Here is a 17196-nt window from a genome sequence, read left to right as displayed (position 1 = left end):
ATTATTATTATTATTATTATTATTATGTTGTTGTTTTCTAATGCCAGGCGTTTGACAATAAAGTCATTTGACCTCTTGCACTCCAATATTTTTCAAAGATATTATCATGGCCAGCCACTGAAGCACAGATTTTGAGGTGTTCCGAATCCATTTCTTGGTTTGAGTTGCACAATGGACAGTTAGGGGACTGATATATTCCAATTCTATGCAGGTGTTTGGCCAAACAATCATGGCCAGTTGCCAATCTAAATGCAGCTACAGACGATTTTCGTGGTAAATCGGGAATTAACTGTGGATTTTTATGCAGAGAGTTCCATTTTTTCCCTTGAGATTGTGTTAATCAAATTTTGTTTGGTGAAGTCTAAGTATGTAGATTTAATAAATCTTTTCACAGAGTAATACGTAGATTTAGTAACAGGTCTGTAAGTAGCAGTGCTGCCCTTCTTTGCTAAAGCATCCGCATTCTCGTTTCCCAGGATTCCACAATGGGATGGTATCCATTGGAATACAATTCTTTTATTGAGTGATATTAATTGAGAGAGCATTTTAGTTATTTCTGCTGTCTGAGATGAAGGTGTGTGTTTAGAGACTATTGATAGAATAGCTGCTTTGGAGTCTGACAATATAACTGCATTTTTACATTTATTGATGTGGCATAGAAGATTCCTGAGACTTTCACTTATTGCAATGATTTCTCCATCAAAACTTGTTGTTCCATACCCAAGAGATCTATAAAGTGAGAAGAGACAGCACGTAACACCTGCACCGGCACCTTGTTCTCTGGAGATCAAGGATCCGTCAGTGTATAAATGAAGCCAGTTTTGTGGAGGGTACCTAATATTAATTGTCTCTAAAGACAATTGTTTTAGTATTTCAGTGTTTACTTCTGATTTTAGTATTTCTTCTGTTATTATTATTACTACTACTACTATTATTATTATTATTATTATTATTATTATTATTATTATTATTATTATTATTATTATTGTTATAACTGGAAGTGGGTTTACCCCATCGGACCTCAGCCTGAAAGACTTCTTGTGCTCTTCCTAATTCCTGTTCAGAAGTAAAATTCTACATCTTTAATTAGATGTATTATCTGTTCACAAAATCAGAGTTCACTTCAAAGATTAGATACCTTTTCTGCTCTAAGGCCTCACAATCCATTAGTAGATGTCTTGCTGTTTCATCAGCTTGTTTAGATAAATGACAGAGTGAATTTCCTGTGAACCCCAAGGTTGAGGGTTCGATCCCAGGCCAGGTCGATAGAATTTAAGTGTGCTTAAATGCGACAGGCTCATGTGAGTAGATTTACTGGCATGTAAAAGAACTCCTGCGGGACAAAATTCTGGCACATCCGGCGACGCTGATATAACCTCTGCAGTTGCGAGCGTCGTTAAATAAAACATAACATTTAACATCCTGTGAACCTTCCTATTGTTTGAAGGTGTCTTCTGAAAACACCATGTCCAGTTAGGAAACAGATAGCTCTTTTTAATGATTGTTTGTTCAATCTTTATAGAGTATTTCTGTCCTGTTAGTTTTTCCATTTTCACAGATACTGATGATATGATATGATATCATATCAGTTTTCGCATGCTGTACTTCCGAAGTCAGTCATTCAGAGAAAGAGATCAGTATCAAGTGTGAGTTTAAAAGTAAGCAACAGGCGAGTGAGTTATTCTGTCATTTAAATTGAGCATAATTGATTTCGCGGAGAAAATGTATTGGCATATTTAAATTAATTTCTATAGTCCTAGTGATATCTAACTTTAAAAACCTTATTTCCGTACTTTTTTTGGGTACACACATATAAGGCCCCCCCCCCATACTTTTTTGCATTAAAAAAGAAAGAAAGGGGTGTCTAATATGCGAGTAAATACGGTACAACAAAATCAAAAAGAATGTTGGAAAAACAGAAATGAAAGTACAGTCAACTCTGGATATAGTGAACATGATTATAGTTAACATTCGGCTATAGTGAACGTAAATAGTTTGTCCCGACCCGCAAACATTAAAAAGTACATTAATATTTCTGTTTGTAATGAACTCTCATTTCCGTTATAGTGAACCTTAAAAATTGAAGTTACAAGAGTTGAATCCTGACAAATTCTTAATTGAAGTCAGACTTTCTTGTATAAAATTGAAAGAATGTGTTGAGAACAACATCCTAAGTTTCTTACTCCTTTAGTCAAAGGATAAAGATAGGATTAGTGATTCCTAGACAATGAGCTGTACTGTAAATACAGACGTGTGACGACCTTTCCTCACTCCACCATCGAAGGGTTGCCATTCTGTTTTCAGGCACACCATTCTACTGTTATTTCTAATCTTCCACCGTCAAAGGTTGCCTTTTGTTCTCAGAAACATTTCCATTATGACAGCATTGAAACAACAGAAAATGAAATTGTCTTCTTTTATTGAAAGGGGACAGATGTTATGTCTAGAGCATAAATGAAAGTAAGATTTCGATGACTTTCAAACTCCATCAACCCCCTCCCATTTAGCATTAAATGATCCGGGAAATTCCAAGGCTGAGTACGCAGTCACACCATAACAGCATTTGTCATCTCTACCTCAGTCTGTTTCTAGTGTTCGAACAGTGAATGTACTGCATAAAAATGTCAAAACGTAAAATATTTTCTTTGGAAGATAAGACGAATATTATAAGTGACATTGAACATGGTTTTCGCAAGCAGATGTGGGTCGACAGCATAGTTTAAGTAAATCAACTGTGAGTAACAGAATACAGTAAACAGTGTAATTCAGTCCACAAAAATGAAATATTTCAATTACTGGTGTAGTATATTACGAGTATCTTCTTGTTTACAATTTCATTCATTCCTGTCATTTAAGGTTAGGGGAGAGACACTTCGGATTTAGTGAATCTCGGATATAGTGAACGAAATATGCAAGTCCGCAGAGGTTCACTATATCCGGAGTTGACTGTACTTCGCAAAATTGTAGGAAAAACTTTATGGGATAAAGAAAAAAGTGGTAGTATAAGAGAAACATGTGAAGTTGAAAATATAAATGAATGAGTATATAAGAGAAAACAAGAATGGAATAATCATATAAACAGGATGGATAGTAACAGAATTGTTAAAATTGCAAGGGATAATCTTCCTAAAGGTAGAAGGAAACAGGAACGACTCAGAAAACAATGGTATGATGACTTGGGATGAGGCAACGAGAACTGAAGCAAGAACGGGCAGCAGAATGTATTTTTCTCTTTGAAATATAGGATGTAACAATCTCTGCCTGATTTTTCCTCTTCTGGTGTTAAAAGCCTATCTGTATGTATTCATTCATTCATTCATTCATAGTATACTGCCCAAGAATAGGTTCTTCACTGCAAACTCAGCATTCTTCAATCTTCCCTCTTTTCCACCTTCCCCTTAGTCTCTTATACTGGGTGTTCAGTTCAAAGTGTGTCATGGCTCGTTGTATGCTGTCATGTGGCTAGTTGATGAGCCCAGAGAATTCAATCTTCCTACACTTCTGCAGAGGTGTATTACCTACGTGCCAGAAAAGTTGCCTAGAAAGTATGGCGTTCATTCTGAAGAGTACTTACCGATATGTACGGTAACGCCAGTAGTGGCAGGAATGTGAACTGTTTCGAAACATGTACTGAGGTGAGTTTTTTTTTCTTACTGTCGAGATATGGGGAGAGGGTTAAGACGATTACTTACGTATTTGTTGACATTAATTTCGACGGTCAATATGGACATGGAGCATTTGATTTGTATCGTGGAATGTTGCCGTATGCAACCGATGATAAAAAAATACCCTGCGTACGACTTGGCCGCGCAAAACACAGTTCGAAAGAGGTTATGGTATCACACAGACCGTACAGACCGCCATCTGTTGCTACGACGTTCAAGTTATACCGTACACGTTCTCAAGTTCAGATTGAACGCCTTGAGTAATAGGCAACTTCTCTGACATAAAAGCTGAAACTCTCTTCAAATTGCTGACTCATCAACAGTGACGTCAAGACACACTTTGAAATGAACACCCAGTATATGATCCATATATTGTAATGTCATCATCTTATTCCCTCTGCTCCAAACTTTTTCCCGTTCACCATTCCTTCCAGTGCATGTTTCAGTAGCCAGTTTCTTCTCATTTATAATCTTTATACCATTTATTAATCATTTTTGTGGTTGTTGTCTTTCACGAATAAAAAAAAAGAAAGTTGGACGACATTATTTGTATCATCCATCACTCCTGCTTTGGTTTCAGCACTGTTTTGCTTCTGCTCAAGATGGTGGCCGAGTACTGCGTCTGTGCAACAGATCTGACTGTGATGGCGCCCAACCTCTGTCGTCATCTGGCGGAGCTGCTGCAGTTGTTCAACTCGCGATGTTGCCAGCTTGTACTAGGTGCCGGGGCACTACATGTGGCTGGTCTCAAAACTATCACTACAACCAACCTAGCACTAGCATCTAGAGCTTTGCAGCTCCTCCTGTGGCTTGTACCCCATGTCAGGGACCACTTTCAAGGTAACAGAGTTTTTCAAAAATGTATTCAGTGGAAAATAAACTACAATTAGTGTACTGTATCTATAAACATGGGGGCTATTACGTTCTACCTGTGCCTGTAATCAGTTATAGTCAAATAATAGAAAAAAAGGGGCTGGAATGGGATTTCTGGCCATGAATCTCGGTTACATTGACGAAATCTGAAGAGCTTGCTTCATCAGCAGAATCATAACTACCACGGTGGTCTAGTGGCTATAGCACTGGACTTATAATCTTGTGGACCAGGTTAGATTCCCAGTGTACCCCCGATTTATAACTTCTATTGGTCTAGCCTATGGTCCAAGTAATACAGGTGTTTTCTCCAGGAGCCTCCATTCCCTTGTGACATCCTAACAAATCTCCATCATCACCTCCTTTCATTTTATACAGGTGTAATGTACACCAGTCTCCTATGGCGCACCCTGGGCAATGACTCTGTCGGTAAATTGGTCTACACAATTGGCTTCATATAGATGAATGACGGAAAGTCAAGTATCAGCCATTAGTAAAAAAAAAAAATCAGAATCATTACTTGCCATTGTAGTTATACCTTGCCTTGCATTCTGCAATGAGGCACTGGATTTCAATAAAATTCTTCTATCATTTTACCATGGTCACAGTACTTCACCATTTTTGTTCCATACACTTCGCGAAAAATTCCTCACATAAACTTACAATTCATTTAGGCCATTGGTTCCCAAAGTGGATGTCGTGTAAAAAGTTAAGGGGAGCTGCGAAATGGTTTTCAAAATACAACAAAAAACTTCTTATCAACATACACTTATTTTGTATTTAGAAACATAAACAACATGAAAATAAAAAAATGTTTCAATAGTTACAAAGTAAAAAATAATGTGATAAATGTGCCTTTTTTCCAGAAAGTATTCTCTCAAATCTGGACTAAGTATTCCATCCACACAGTGGTATAATTTTCGGAGATTTCTCGCTTTTATTTTGATGGTATTGATAGACGAGAAATTTATTTTGCGTAAATACGAGGTTACATATTTAAAAAAAAAATTGTATGATCTTCTTTTGCAAGCTTGAGGTATTCTTTTGATACAAAACTGATCTATGCTCTGCTCAACATCATGAATCAACAAAACATCACCACAACTACAAGACATGGCCAACTATGAATACATCTCTTTTTAACCACAAATCAACACCGACTGTTAGTTCCGATTTTAGTCACAGGTAATTGGTAGATTAGCTTTGAAATAACGCAATGTTGCCATATCTTGATAACAATGCAGTATCGGCTATACAGAAGATATTTGTTTTGGTGTATAGAATACTCTGTAATACTTTATAATACGTAATTATTACTTACCCTGTATATGTGATCAGAGGTGTTAACATAGGGGAACATTTTTTTTCTGAGAAAAGTATTTATTTGGGACTAATATGGTATTAGAATTTTTTGTTGCACTCTCTCCAAGGAATAAGCTATTAAAATCTGCAGAGTTATATTACTTGCGCCCTGCATAAACTGTGGATATTCCTTGCAGAGATGTTCCAGTCACAAAATCAGCCTCAGCAGCAGACATACCGAAACATGAGTGGGGTGAACCACTTCGATGGAGTGGAGAAGGATGTGAACAGCCACGTGCATGAAATAGAAAGCAAGGTGCTGTCCATCATCAGCAACCTCATCACCGGACAACTCAATCAATGGGATGCACGGCCACCTGTCCCTTCACAAGCTTTCCGCAACATATCCAGGTAAGATCCACAACAATATTACTTGTGTTACAACTGTGATATTAGTGGTGAAAAAAGTATCTTTGGGATGTTGATAATATTGATGAATCGTCATCTTTCTTTTCTTTCTTTCTTTTTTCTTTCTTTCGTTCATGAAAAACAAGAACTGAAAAGACTACAGTGAACTTTAGTGGACCTTATGTTGTCAGCAAACAGCTGGATACATTAAGATGCTTTTCTTTCTTTCTTTCTTTCTTTCTTTCTTTCTTTCTTTCTTTCTTTCTTTCTTTCTTTCTTTCTTTCGTGTGTCTACAATTCAGTGTGGATCTTGGCCTCTTCAACTATCCCCCCCCCCCATTTGTTTTGATTCATGGCTTATGTTTTCCAGTTCCAGTAGCTCCTCCTTCTAAGATCTTTCTTGATTCCATCTGTGCATCTGGTCTTAGATCGTCCTCATCCTCTTTGTCGACCAGGATTTCCTTCTAATATGTATTGTATAATCTTCATATTGTCCATTCTTGCTAGTGTCAAGCCCATTATAATCTTGAGGATTCTTTTATTTTTGTAATGGATGCCTCCCTGTAAGTAGAGTACAATTCAAGAATTGTAGCTATTTCTCCAGCTTTCTTTTTCACAGGTTGGGTCAGCTATTCTTCAAAGTATTTCCCTGTCGATTTGTATATCGTGTTTTTTTAATGATCAGATTTCAGAAGCATAAGATCTTATGCAACTCTGGCATTCAGATATAGCTGCCTGTGAAGCAGACTTTAATAATTTCAAAGGAAAAATTGTCCCGGGACCTTTGGCTTCACACACCAATGCTCTACCGATGAGCTACCCGGGAACTACACCCAACACAGTCTCAATTTTTCCTTTATATCCACACACCTCAAGTGGGCTGACAAGATGCCAGAAACCCAACTTTGAGTGCTCTCAAACTCTGTGTGACTTGAATTGTGGTTTTCTTTAACATACTTACAGTAATGTATATATTATGCAAATCTGGCTTTCAGGTACAGCTGTGAAGCAGACTTGAACAATTTTTCCCTTGAAATTATAAGATCTTATGTCTTATAGTCTTTATGTATCTTGGAAAGCTCTGTTGAGTTTTCAAGCACTCCTCTTGATTTTCTTTTGTCCCAGTTGCTGTAGGGTAATCTTATTAATTTCTCCTACTAGGTTTGTTCCAGCATGCAATTCAGAATGCGTTACGAACTAATACCGAATGTCTTTTGATGAATGCACTAGTTGAATACGTTCTCAAAACTAGTTCGGGATTTTACGATGTTGGAACGTTTCTTCAACTGTTTTTTCACAGCCTTCAGAGTTTCTTCTCATATTAAAATTATTTTCATCTACCAAACTTAATTCGTTATAAAACATATCACAATCACCTTCCAAATCACTCATGATCGACTATGTTTTAATTTCAACCTGCCCTGTCTCAAACAAGGACACTCACAGGATCCTTAGTGGTAGCAAGATGGTTAAAAATTATAGGAAATGGATGGACGAGTAGAGAGAAAATTGAACATGAAAAATAGCCAGTTCTGAAATCTAAATTACCTTGCATACACATTCATAGTTTAAAGTACTCATTTTTTGTTGAATTGTTTACAGAGGGTATGAGAAAACATATATCGTGCACATAGAGAAAAATAAAGAAAACGTGTAAAAATAAAAATCTCAGTGGTAGCAATTACTACTGTCAATGTCCTTGGTCTCGAAGTATTTTCATCTCAGCCTCAGATTAAGCCATCTGCGCATGCGTCAGCAGTTCAGAATTCCCAGTTCCTGCTCTTAATCGAAAACCAGTTTCACTTGTTCCGAACAAGTTTCCAAGAAAAATAGGAAAAAAGGGATGAATAAGAAAGGTAGAAGGGAAAAATCAAAAGAAGAAAGAGGAAGGAAACATAGTGGCATAAACGTAATAACACAATATATTCTTTACAAATTAAATTCCTAATGCTGTTTTTTAATTTGCTAACACTAAAATTTCACAAACTTGGGTATTTTTCAATTATTTTGTTATATAATTTGGACCAAACTAGGTATCATGTTTAAGAGCTGTGCTTGTGAAACATTTTGGTTCCTTCAGTCATAATATAAACTCGAATCTTTTAGTCTTATATTTATAATGATACGATTTGAATTTATTGCGATTTTTAAGAACCTTAAAATCAGTGAACAAAAGTTCGGATGAGTAATCAAGAGATTTATTAAGGCATATTTTAATTATTCTTTTCTGAATTAGTATTAACGGAGTGAGAGTAGAATTACACGCACTTTTCCACCCTAAAATTCCACACTGGAGAATAGATTAAAAATAGAGTATTAACATGACGTATCTGGCTTCCATAGGCATTTGACAAAGCTCCACGAGGCAGTCTCCAACATCCTGCCAGAGTCGCAGGTTGAGGAGCTGTACAGAACAGTGAACAAGACCTTCAAGGACAAGCTGAGAGACCAGCTCAGTAAGATGAATATCGTGAACAATGGGGGACCTCAGCACGGGTAAGTGCATGTCACTTTTATATGTAAAAAAAAAAAAATTTAACTTATCTTAGTTCTAGCAATAAATTATTATTATTATTATTATTATTATTATTATTATTATTATTATTATTATTATTTGAGTTTGCAAACATTTGTAAATACTATATCGTGCAGTACATTGCTGTTAGGCTGAGTAGGATAATGTTGATGATCAAGACAAAATTTGGTTGACATCTGTTCACCCATGCACAAAGAGACATATCATGGATGAATATATAATAGGTTGCGAAACTTACTGAGTTTCCCATAACACATGCTAGAGGCACTAATGTAAAAACTGATCTTGCTTCCATCTGTTGAACGGTGGAGAATTTATTACATCTAGCAGAGAACCAAGTAGCGAAAACAAAAACTAATTATTCCATGCATTTAGCAGCGCACATGGTGACGAAAATGTTAAACTGTGCAGAAAATATTCCTTCCCTCCCATCCTCATCGATATTGTCCACTAATCCAATTTAAAATAAAACATTGACATTTTTATTTCTCACACCATCTTCCACTGAAAATTCTTACCGGAGCCAACAGGAAGATAAAAGAGACGATCTATTTTACACTATCCATTTAAAATATAACAAAACAGAGACAGAAAATAAAGTGAAAGGTTAGATAATTGTATTGTATTCTTTGGGTATTTAGTGTACAGCACAATGGAAAAGTCTGCAAAAACCACTGAGATAGTTCAATTTATAATATTACTATTACTTTATAATACATTAACAACACTATTTTTACCACGTCCATAAACATCACTGTTTAACATACACTGCTTATACACACACGCAGTATCACTTTATGTCCACTTATTAGCAAATTTCTGGCTGCCATCTTGTCTTCTCGAGCATCGTCTGTTCGTCTCGAACAAACGGATAAATAGAGAACTCTGGGTAATCTACCCAACATGTAGTTCTAATGTTCACCACCTATGACATCGGGCACTGATCATCTTATTTGAACCCCCTTCCGTCAGATGATGCTGATCGCAGTTTCGCATTCTATTATATATTCATCCATGGACATACCTTCAGCTAATTATCTTTCACTCACAGTTTTTTTAACAATTTTATTATTATTAATATGCAAAAATTCTAGCACTTCCTTGAAAGAGAGTGATCTCATGCTCAGGGGAGGATTCAATACATAATAAAATTACAAAGTTAAATTACAATAAATGAATTGGTATTTTTTTAAAAGGGCGTAAGTCAAGGGAAGGTAATTTGTGGGAAACTAAAAAAAACTATTTTAAAGGAAAACCATCTGGGTAAACGTAATTCTGGTAGTGGACACTGATAGTCTAGGTTAAGTTTAATAGTATTTAAAGAAACTGTATGGTTTACATGGATACTTATTTAATTACTGAGATTTGAAATGTGAGAAAATACGCTCTTTCATAAAAACATCTCTTTTAGGACAAAGTTAAACAAAATATAACATGGATATTAAATGACATTAGTAAACGAAATGTTAATGGAAATCATACACAAAGCACATACAAAACAAATATCATTCATAATTGAAACAAACTTGACGCCTTTTTAAAACGAAACGATGCATCTACCCACATAGGTTCTAAAATGCACGAAACATGAAAATGGTAAAAATAGTGACTTACACCCTTTTAAAAATACTGATTCAAATAGCATTTTAAAAAATTAATATTCACTAATAACGAAGTGCTTACTTACATTTTTTTTTAGTTTAAAACTGTTTGGGTGAAATATATGAGGGTATTTCTGTATTAATTTTTTTCTAAATTGTACGATTCTATGTTTAGTGTTCAATACAATATAAAATCACATAGGTAAATCACAATAAATAATATTTTAAAAATTAATATATATTATTAACAAAGTACTTACATACATTTTAATAAAATTTTTAAATGTTTTAGTTAAATAGATGAGGGTATTTCTTTATTAATTTGTTACAAATTCTAAAGCTGATATTACTCCTATGATTGAAAGCAGTGCTTATTAAGGATTGGGTTCAAACATGTGTATTGTACCAGTGCCTTTGGTTTTGTGTTTGTGACTTTGATATGAAATTTGTGTGATTTTTGTGTATTAAATTTAGTAATACATTGATATAAATTTGATGCACTTTCAAGACTTTAGGGAGAAAGGAACTGGTCACCCTATCCCATTATCTCTTGGCCTAGTTGCCTCGTAAGTGGTACCTTCTTGGTCTCACTTGTGAGGTTCAGACCTGTCTTTGGACAGTTGACTAAACAACAACAACAACAAGACTTTAAATTCTTTAAACAATTTTTCGGTAGTATAATCAATGGATTTTTAGAAATATTTTAATTATTCTTCTCTATAATAAATCTAGTATAATGAGATTAGTTTTATAAGTACTACCTTATTCTAATATTGCATATTGGTTTACAGACAGAAATATAACAAGTTAAATTGTATATTGTACCTCTATTGGTAAGTAATTACGCAAGTGAACAAAATAATATATAATTTTATGTAATTTATTACAAAGATAGTTGATATGTTTGTCCCATTTCGGATGTTTATCAGTTATGACCTCTAAATATTTAAGCTGAAAGTCAGCTTTGTAGAAACATTTTATTTCTACTTTGTTCACAGGATCGTGACGTCAGAGCTGACATTTTATTTGGAGACGTTGAAAACACTTCATGTTCTTCCACAAAGTGAACTTTCAGATAAAGCTATGGACGATATCTGGTTGCCAAGATAACGCCAACTCAGTTCAACTTCAAGCAAAGGAAAATAATCAAATGTAAGCAAGTCTGCAGAACTGCATCCATTTTTGTAAGTTCCTTAATCCTGAACAATGGACTGGTAGTGATGACGTCACTACGTGTTACCAGCATGTATTATATTAAGTGCTTGTATTGTTTAACATTCACAGTCAACAATCAGACCCTCAAATTAGATAATATGATTAGTTGCTTCAACTGTTACAGGCTGATAACTAAGAAGGATATGATCGTATTGGGTTCATCACTGCACCATGCTCGTAATTCTTAGCCAGAATTTTAATATGATGAACATTGGAATGATGTTAGTGCTGTCCCCAAAGAAATCAAAGACCTCCTGCATTAAGTGTATATACCAAATGACACAAAAATATATAGTGCATTCATGGAGGAAAATTATTTTTGTTATTATCTAAAATCTAAGGAATTAAGGTCAAAAGACAATTAACTTGACCTCACAAACTTGTATCATTCCAAAGAGTATACTCATTCAATCTTAAGGTTTCTTTGTAAAGATACTAGAGAGGCAAATGGCGTCTTCTGCCTTTAGTGTAAGATATTTAAAATGCCTGTAAGTGGGATCCTTCTTCATATTCGATATGCTGTACCATTATCCTACTAAAAAAATCTTCTATCTTCGAGAATGTTCTTGTTTTGACCAAGAAACTTCTTATTTATTTTGATGATTGCAATCTATTCTTAAAGTCTGTAACCTTTCTTTCTTAGACACCTGTATATTTACAATTTCCAAGGAAAAATTGGGCCGTTGGAATGTTCAAAGTCTCAGATAAAAGACACTGCACATGATCGGAGACCCAGAGTGCAGATACATAAGATAACGCGTAATTATGTTATTTAAATTAACTCTATTTGGTTTGTTGTTGGAACTCTTTCTGAAACTCACTTGAAAAACTACAAGAAAAAGTTAATGTTTTGTAAATAACAGATAAACATTATAGAAATTTATATTACTTACTTACTTACAAATGGCTTTTAAGGAACCTGAAGGTTCATTGCCGCCCTCACATAAGCCCGCCATCGGTCCCTATCCTGTGCAAGATTAATCATAGAAATTTATATACTTAATAAATGTGAACTTTATTCTTTTTATGAATTTGGAAATGATACAGGTAGCAATAAAGTAGATAGGTAGCTAACTGAAAGAAACTCTTTAATTTTTACTTAAAGATTATTATTTTTTGGTCCTACAGAATACATCTGTTATGGTAACAATTAATATTAGAGGAGAAAAATTCACTCCGGTGCCGGGGATCAAACCTGGGTCCTTGGTTCTATGTACCAAGTGCTCTCACCATTGAGCTACGCCGAAGTTCAATCCACAGCACCAGATCGAACCCCTCTCCTCCAGTGGTTTTTTCCCTTTGTGGCCTGACTCCAAGTTGGGCATGTATGTTGACATTTTTATATTAAGTCAACTGCCATTATACAAGGAACGCATTCAATTGAGTGACTTGGTGGCCGAGATTCCACAGAAGATCTTCGAGCAACAGTGCATATTACTGTGCCTATTACTGTGGAATCCCGGCCACCAAATCACTCAACTGAGTGCGCTCCTTGTATAATGGCAGTTGACTTAATATAAAAAGTCAACATACATGCCCAATACATCACATATTCATTATATATGAGGTCTCGCCCATCTCATTGAATATTACACGACTACTATGAAGTAGCCAATGTGTATTAATACTATTTAATACGAGAAAAATTCGTACCGGCACCGGGAATCGAACCCAGGACCTCTCAGCTCTGCGCGCTGAGTGCTCTTTCCAACTGAGCTATGCCGCACACGATACACGGCGCCGGCCGAACCCCTCTTATAATGCTTTTAAGGCCTTACTACCTGCATTTGAGATGATACACGTCATATATGCAGGAGCGCATATTTAAATGACTATTATGTTGTTGTTGTTTTCTAATGCCAGGCATTTGACAATAAAGTCATTTGACCTCTTGCACTCCAATATTAAATGACTATTATAACTCCCAGTGAAAAATAATGCACTAGGAATATCTGCAAAAACAAAACAACAACAAAAATTGCTGTGCAAATGACAACATAGACAACTCACAAATATAAAGTAATTTTAAATAAGCACTTCAACCCAATTTGAAAAGATAACAACATACCTCTTGATTCTTGAAAAGGTGGTTTTAGATAAATGCTGCACTGTAATCCAATATAAAAAGATAACAACATAGGCCTACTTCTTAATTCTTGAAAGGATGGTTTCTGATAGATGCTGCCAGATGATGTAGAGATAACAATTACATTACAAGTCGATTTATATTGTAATACTTATAGGTTATTATTTACATTTACAACCCCAATGAAAAATAGAACTGAGAACACCTGAAAAGAGTGGAATAAATAAAAACCACACAGAAAAAAAGAATGAACGGTAACTAATAAGTAGCACAAAAAATGAACATGATAATACAGTTACATACCTGAAGATTCATGAAGAGGATGGATTTTGTTAGATGCTGCCTGACAATTGTTCTATGTAAATTGACATTGTAAGATCTTTCTGTGTGATGGCATCTAATTTTAGTGTACATTTCAAATGTTAAAGACACTATTCTTACGATGTGATTGTCAGGAAACTCGTTTTCTAACACGTGTTCCTGCAGTTCAGGGAATATTTCATTTATGTTTATCTGTTCTAGAACAGTTCTCTTTATCTTAGATCTACAGGACCTTTAGGTGGCATGCCATTTGTTTCCTTTAATAACTGTCTAATGCAACATTCACACAATCTACAAATCTTTACAATGTCTGCTGATGGAATTGCCAAACCACCATTGTCTTTTCTCAATAAAAACGCTATGTGTTTGAGGGATTTGTTGCCATACAATGATTCCTCACACTGAATGACAATGCAGCTCCTTCTTTATCTGTTTCACAACAAATGCTGATATATTCCGAATATTCCGAAATCATTGGGGATGAAAGAAAAAGGGGGCTGTACAACTGCTCTGGGGATGGATTTTCTGGCTCATCAAATCACCTTCGATTGTGAAAATTGGTAGCGTCCCATGACAGTAAATGTGTAGATGTGATTTCTGTGCAATTGCCAGTTGTTTTGCACCTTATGTCATTGGCTACAAGTAAACTCTTATATGCAGTCTTAAATTGCTGGACTGATGGGTTATTGTTATAACCCAGTCTGCTTCGAATCATGCTGAAAAATATTTCTATATGGTCCTGGCTAAATTTATAAGTAAGCAGATAATTTAACTTACAAGTATCTACTAAATCTGTGTAAATACTCTTCACACCTCTACAAAGAGATAGGAAACCAATAATTGCGGTTTTTCTTGAGATTCGATATAAAAGTCTGCCTTCTCTGTCTTTTAGTCATAGCACGTAACTCTCTGCAGAATCTAAGAAACTGAGAGTCATAGCTTTGTTTCTTGCAGACAGTGCACTTTTGTATCCCTTACACAATATGGTCTTTGAATTTAGGATATCAAATAACAAATCAAAAACTGACAAAATCTACTGTTGGCTCAGCATCTTCAAATTCTTTTAATTTTAGATCACTGCAAAGACACAAGAGTGCATTTCCCACAAATACTACTTGCACTGCCAATTTTACTTCCATCTTTTGCCATTGATAATGAATGTGGTGTTTACATAATTTATTTGCTAAAGTCAACGACTCATTATTTTGAAGATCCTCAAGCATCTCTATACCAGGTGTCCGGGACAAAATTTACCAATAAGAAATTACCACCAAATAATTGATGGATGAAAATGCTGTTTGCGGGAATTGACAAAGGGACTTCCACAAAGTTTCGAATGACCACTAATAAACTTCTATGTGTGCACCTCTTGTAGCACGACAGATGTCCAGGCGATATTCAAGTTCTTGCCATGTGTTGCGTAACATCTCTGGAGTGACAGTTGCACAAGCAGTGACAATTCTCCGACGCAGATCCTCCAAATCTGCCACTACAGTCTTGTACACAATGTCTTTTATGTATCCCCAAAAAAAAGAAGTCCAGTGGGGTTAGGTCTGGGGATCTGGGAGGCCATGCTGTAGGTCCACCTCGACCAATCCATCGCTGAGGAAAGCATTCATTCAAGTGATCTGTAACATGTGATGCATAATGAGGCGGAGCTCTGACTTGTTGGAAAACATATCCCTGTGGAATTTGAGGAATGGCGTAATTTTGCAGCATATCAAGATACACATTTCCATTGATAGTGTTTTCCACAAAAAAGAACGGTCCAATCACAGTTTCATGTGTAAGTCCTCACCAAACATTAATCTTAGGGCTGTCTCTTTCCAATTCCCTCACTACATGCGGATTTTCTGATCCCCAGATGCGACAATTATGCCTGTTGACGATCCCACAGACGTGGAAGGTGGACTCATCACTAAACACGACCTTTTGCAGATATCCATTTTCAATATCAATTTTCAACAGCATGTCACTAGCGAAATCATATCGTGCAGGCAAGTCGTTTGGTTTCAACTTTTGAACCAATTGAATCTTGTATGAATGCAGACTTAACCTCTTGTGCAGAACATCGTGGATAGTTGACTTTGGAATTGCAAGTTCCCTGCTGGCACGGTGAACAGACTTACACGGGCTCCGTTGGAAAGCTTGCTGAATTCTGTCAACTTGCGCTTCTGTCACTTTCTTCCCGCGTGGTGTTTTCTCTACAAGAGAACCAGTCTCAAGAAGCTTTCTATGCCAAGTTGTTATTGTGTGCCTATCTGGTGGTTGCTTCTCAGGCCACTGTTGTCTAAATCTTCTCTCCACTATCTTCGGATACTTGAATTCGGCAAGCCAATAGCAGCATTGAACTTTTTGTTGCACTGTGAACGCCATTTTAATTACAGCTATGTCAACAACAATGACCAAATGTTGCCAACATCACACATGAAACTTAAAATGTCCCTCTTTCATTTGCCGCAAATTTCATTTTCCTATCTCCATTATTATGCGAGTTATTAAACTTTCTTATTGGTAAATTTTGTCCCGGACACAATGTATATTTCCAATTAATTTCTTCATCATTTTGATTTTTGAGGATCTTTAAGTCACCAAATAAGTTTCTCGCCAACTTCTGCATGTGGCAGGCATCAAGCATCATTTGAATATTCTTATCCCCTACATTAAATTCTGAATTTAATTCCTCGACAATAAAATTACAGCCCAGTCTATTTCCAGCTACTAGATTGGTGCTGAGTCCATCACAAGTAACTGACACAGTGGTGATATTAATGCCCTGCAAGCGAATGATACATTCTCTACTTAATTCACCCATATATCAGCTGATAAGCCATTGATAAAAAAATAACTCACTGGAATTTTCTAAGACGCATTAAGGCCAACTAGTATGAATACTAAAACTTCCTTTGCTTCTTCTAAATCATCCACACAAATTCCTTCACCAAGATCGACATACCCTGTAAAGGAGTGACCATCCCATTCAACAGCCCTTCTTATTGCTATTTCATAAAAAATTAAGGAAACATAAATTGGGTGTGGTGAACTTGATGCTTTCTGTTCTAGAATCAGGAAGGCTTCTTCTGTAAAACCTGGATTTCCACTTACAATATTGCACCACTTTCTTAATGTGTTCATATGTGGCAAATGCATATTAAAACATTGTCTGACATAATCATAGGCAGCTGGTGAGTA

The 17196-nt window shown here is 35.8% G+C and overlaps 1 protein-coding gene across 3 annotated transcripts in view; it reads left to right on the top strand.

Moving 5' to 3' along the window:
* scat (VPS54 subunit of GARP complex scat) overlaps nucleotides 1-17196 on the top strand; it is a 181425-nt gene that overhangs the window by 112381 nt on the left and 51848 nt on the right. For 2 of the 3 annotated variants that reach the window (XM_069817917.1, XM_069817916.1), the window contains exons 17-20: nucleotides 4246-4505; nucleotides 6035-6248; nucleotides 8589-8741; nucleotides 11381-11534. In XM_069817917.1, the coding sequence (XP_069674018.1) occupies nucleotides 4246-4505; nucleotides 6035-6248; nucleotides 8589-8741; nucleotides 11381-11492 (739 nt within the window). In that variant the 3' untranslated portion in view covers nucleotides 11493-11534. Of the gene's footprint in view, nucleotides 1-4245; nucleotides 4506-6034; nucleotides 6249-8588; nucleotides 8742-11380; nucleotides 12993-17196 lie in introns of those variants that run through there. The other variant, XM_069817915.1, reaches the window with a different exon arrangement.

This window comes from Periplaneta americana, chromosome 2 (assembly GCF_040183065.1).
Source record: "Periplaneta americana isolate PAMFEO1 chromosome 2, P.americana_PAMFEO1_priV1, whole genome shotgun sequence".
Taxonomy (NCBI): domain Eukaryota; kingdom Metazoa; phylum Arthropoda; class Insecta; order Blattodea; family Blattidae; genus Periplaneta; species Periplaneta americana.
Note: the sequence above shows the minus strand (reverse complement) of the source record. Positions and strands in the feature narration are given on the sequence as shown.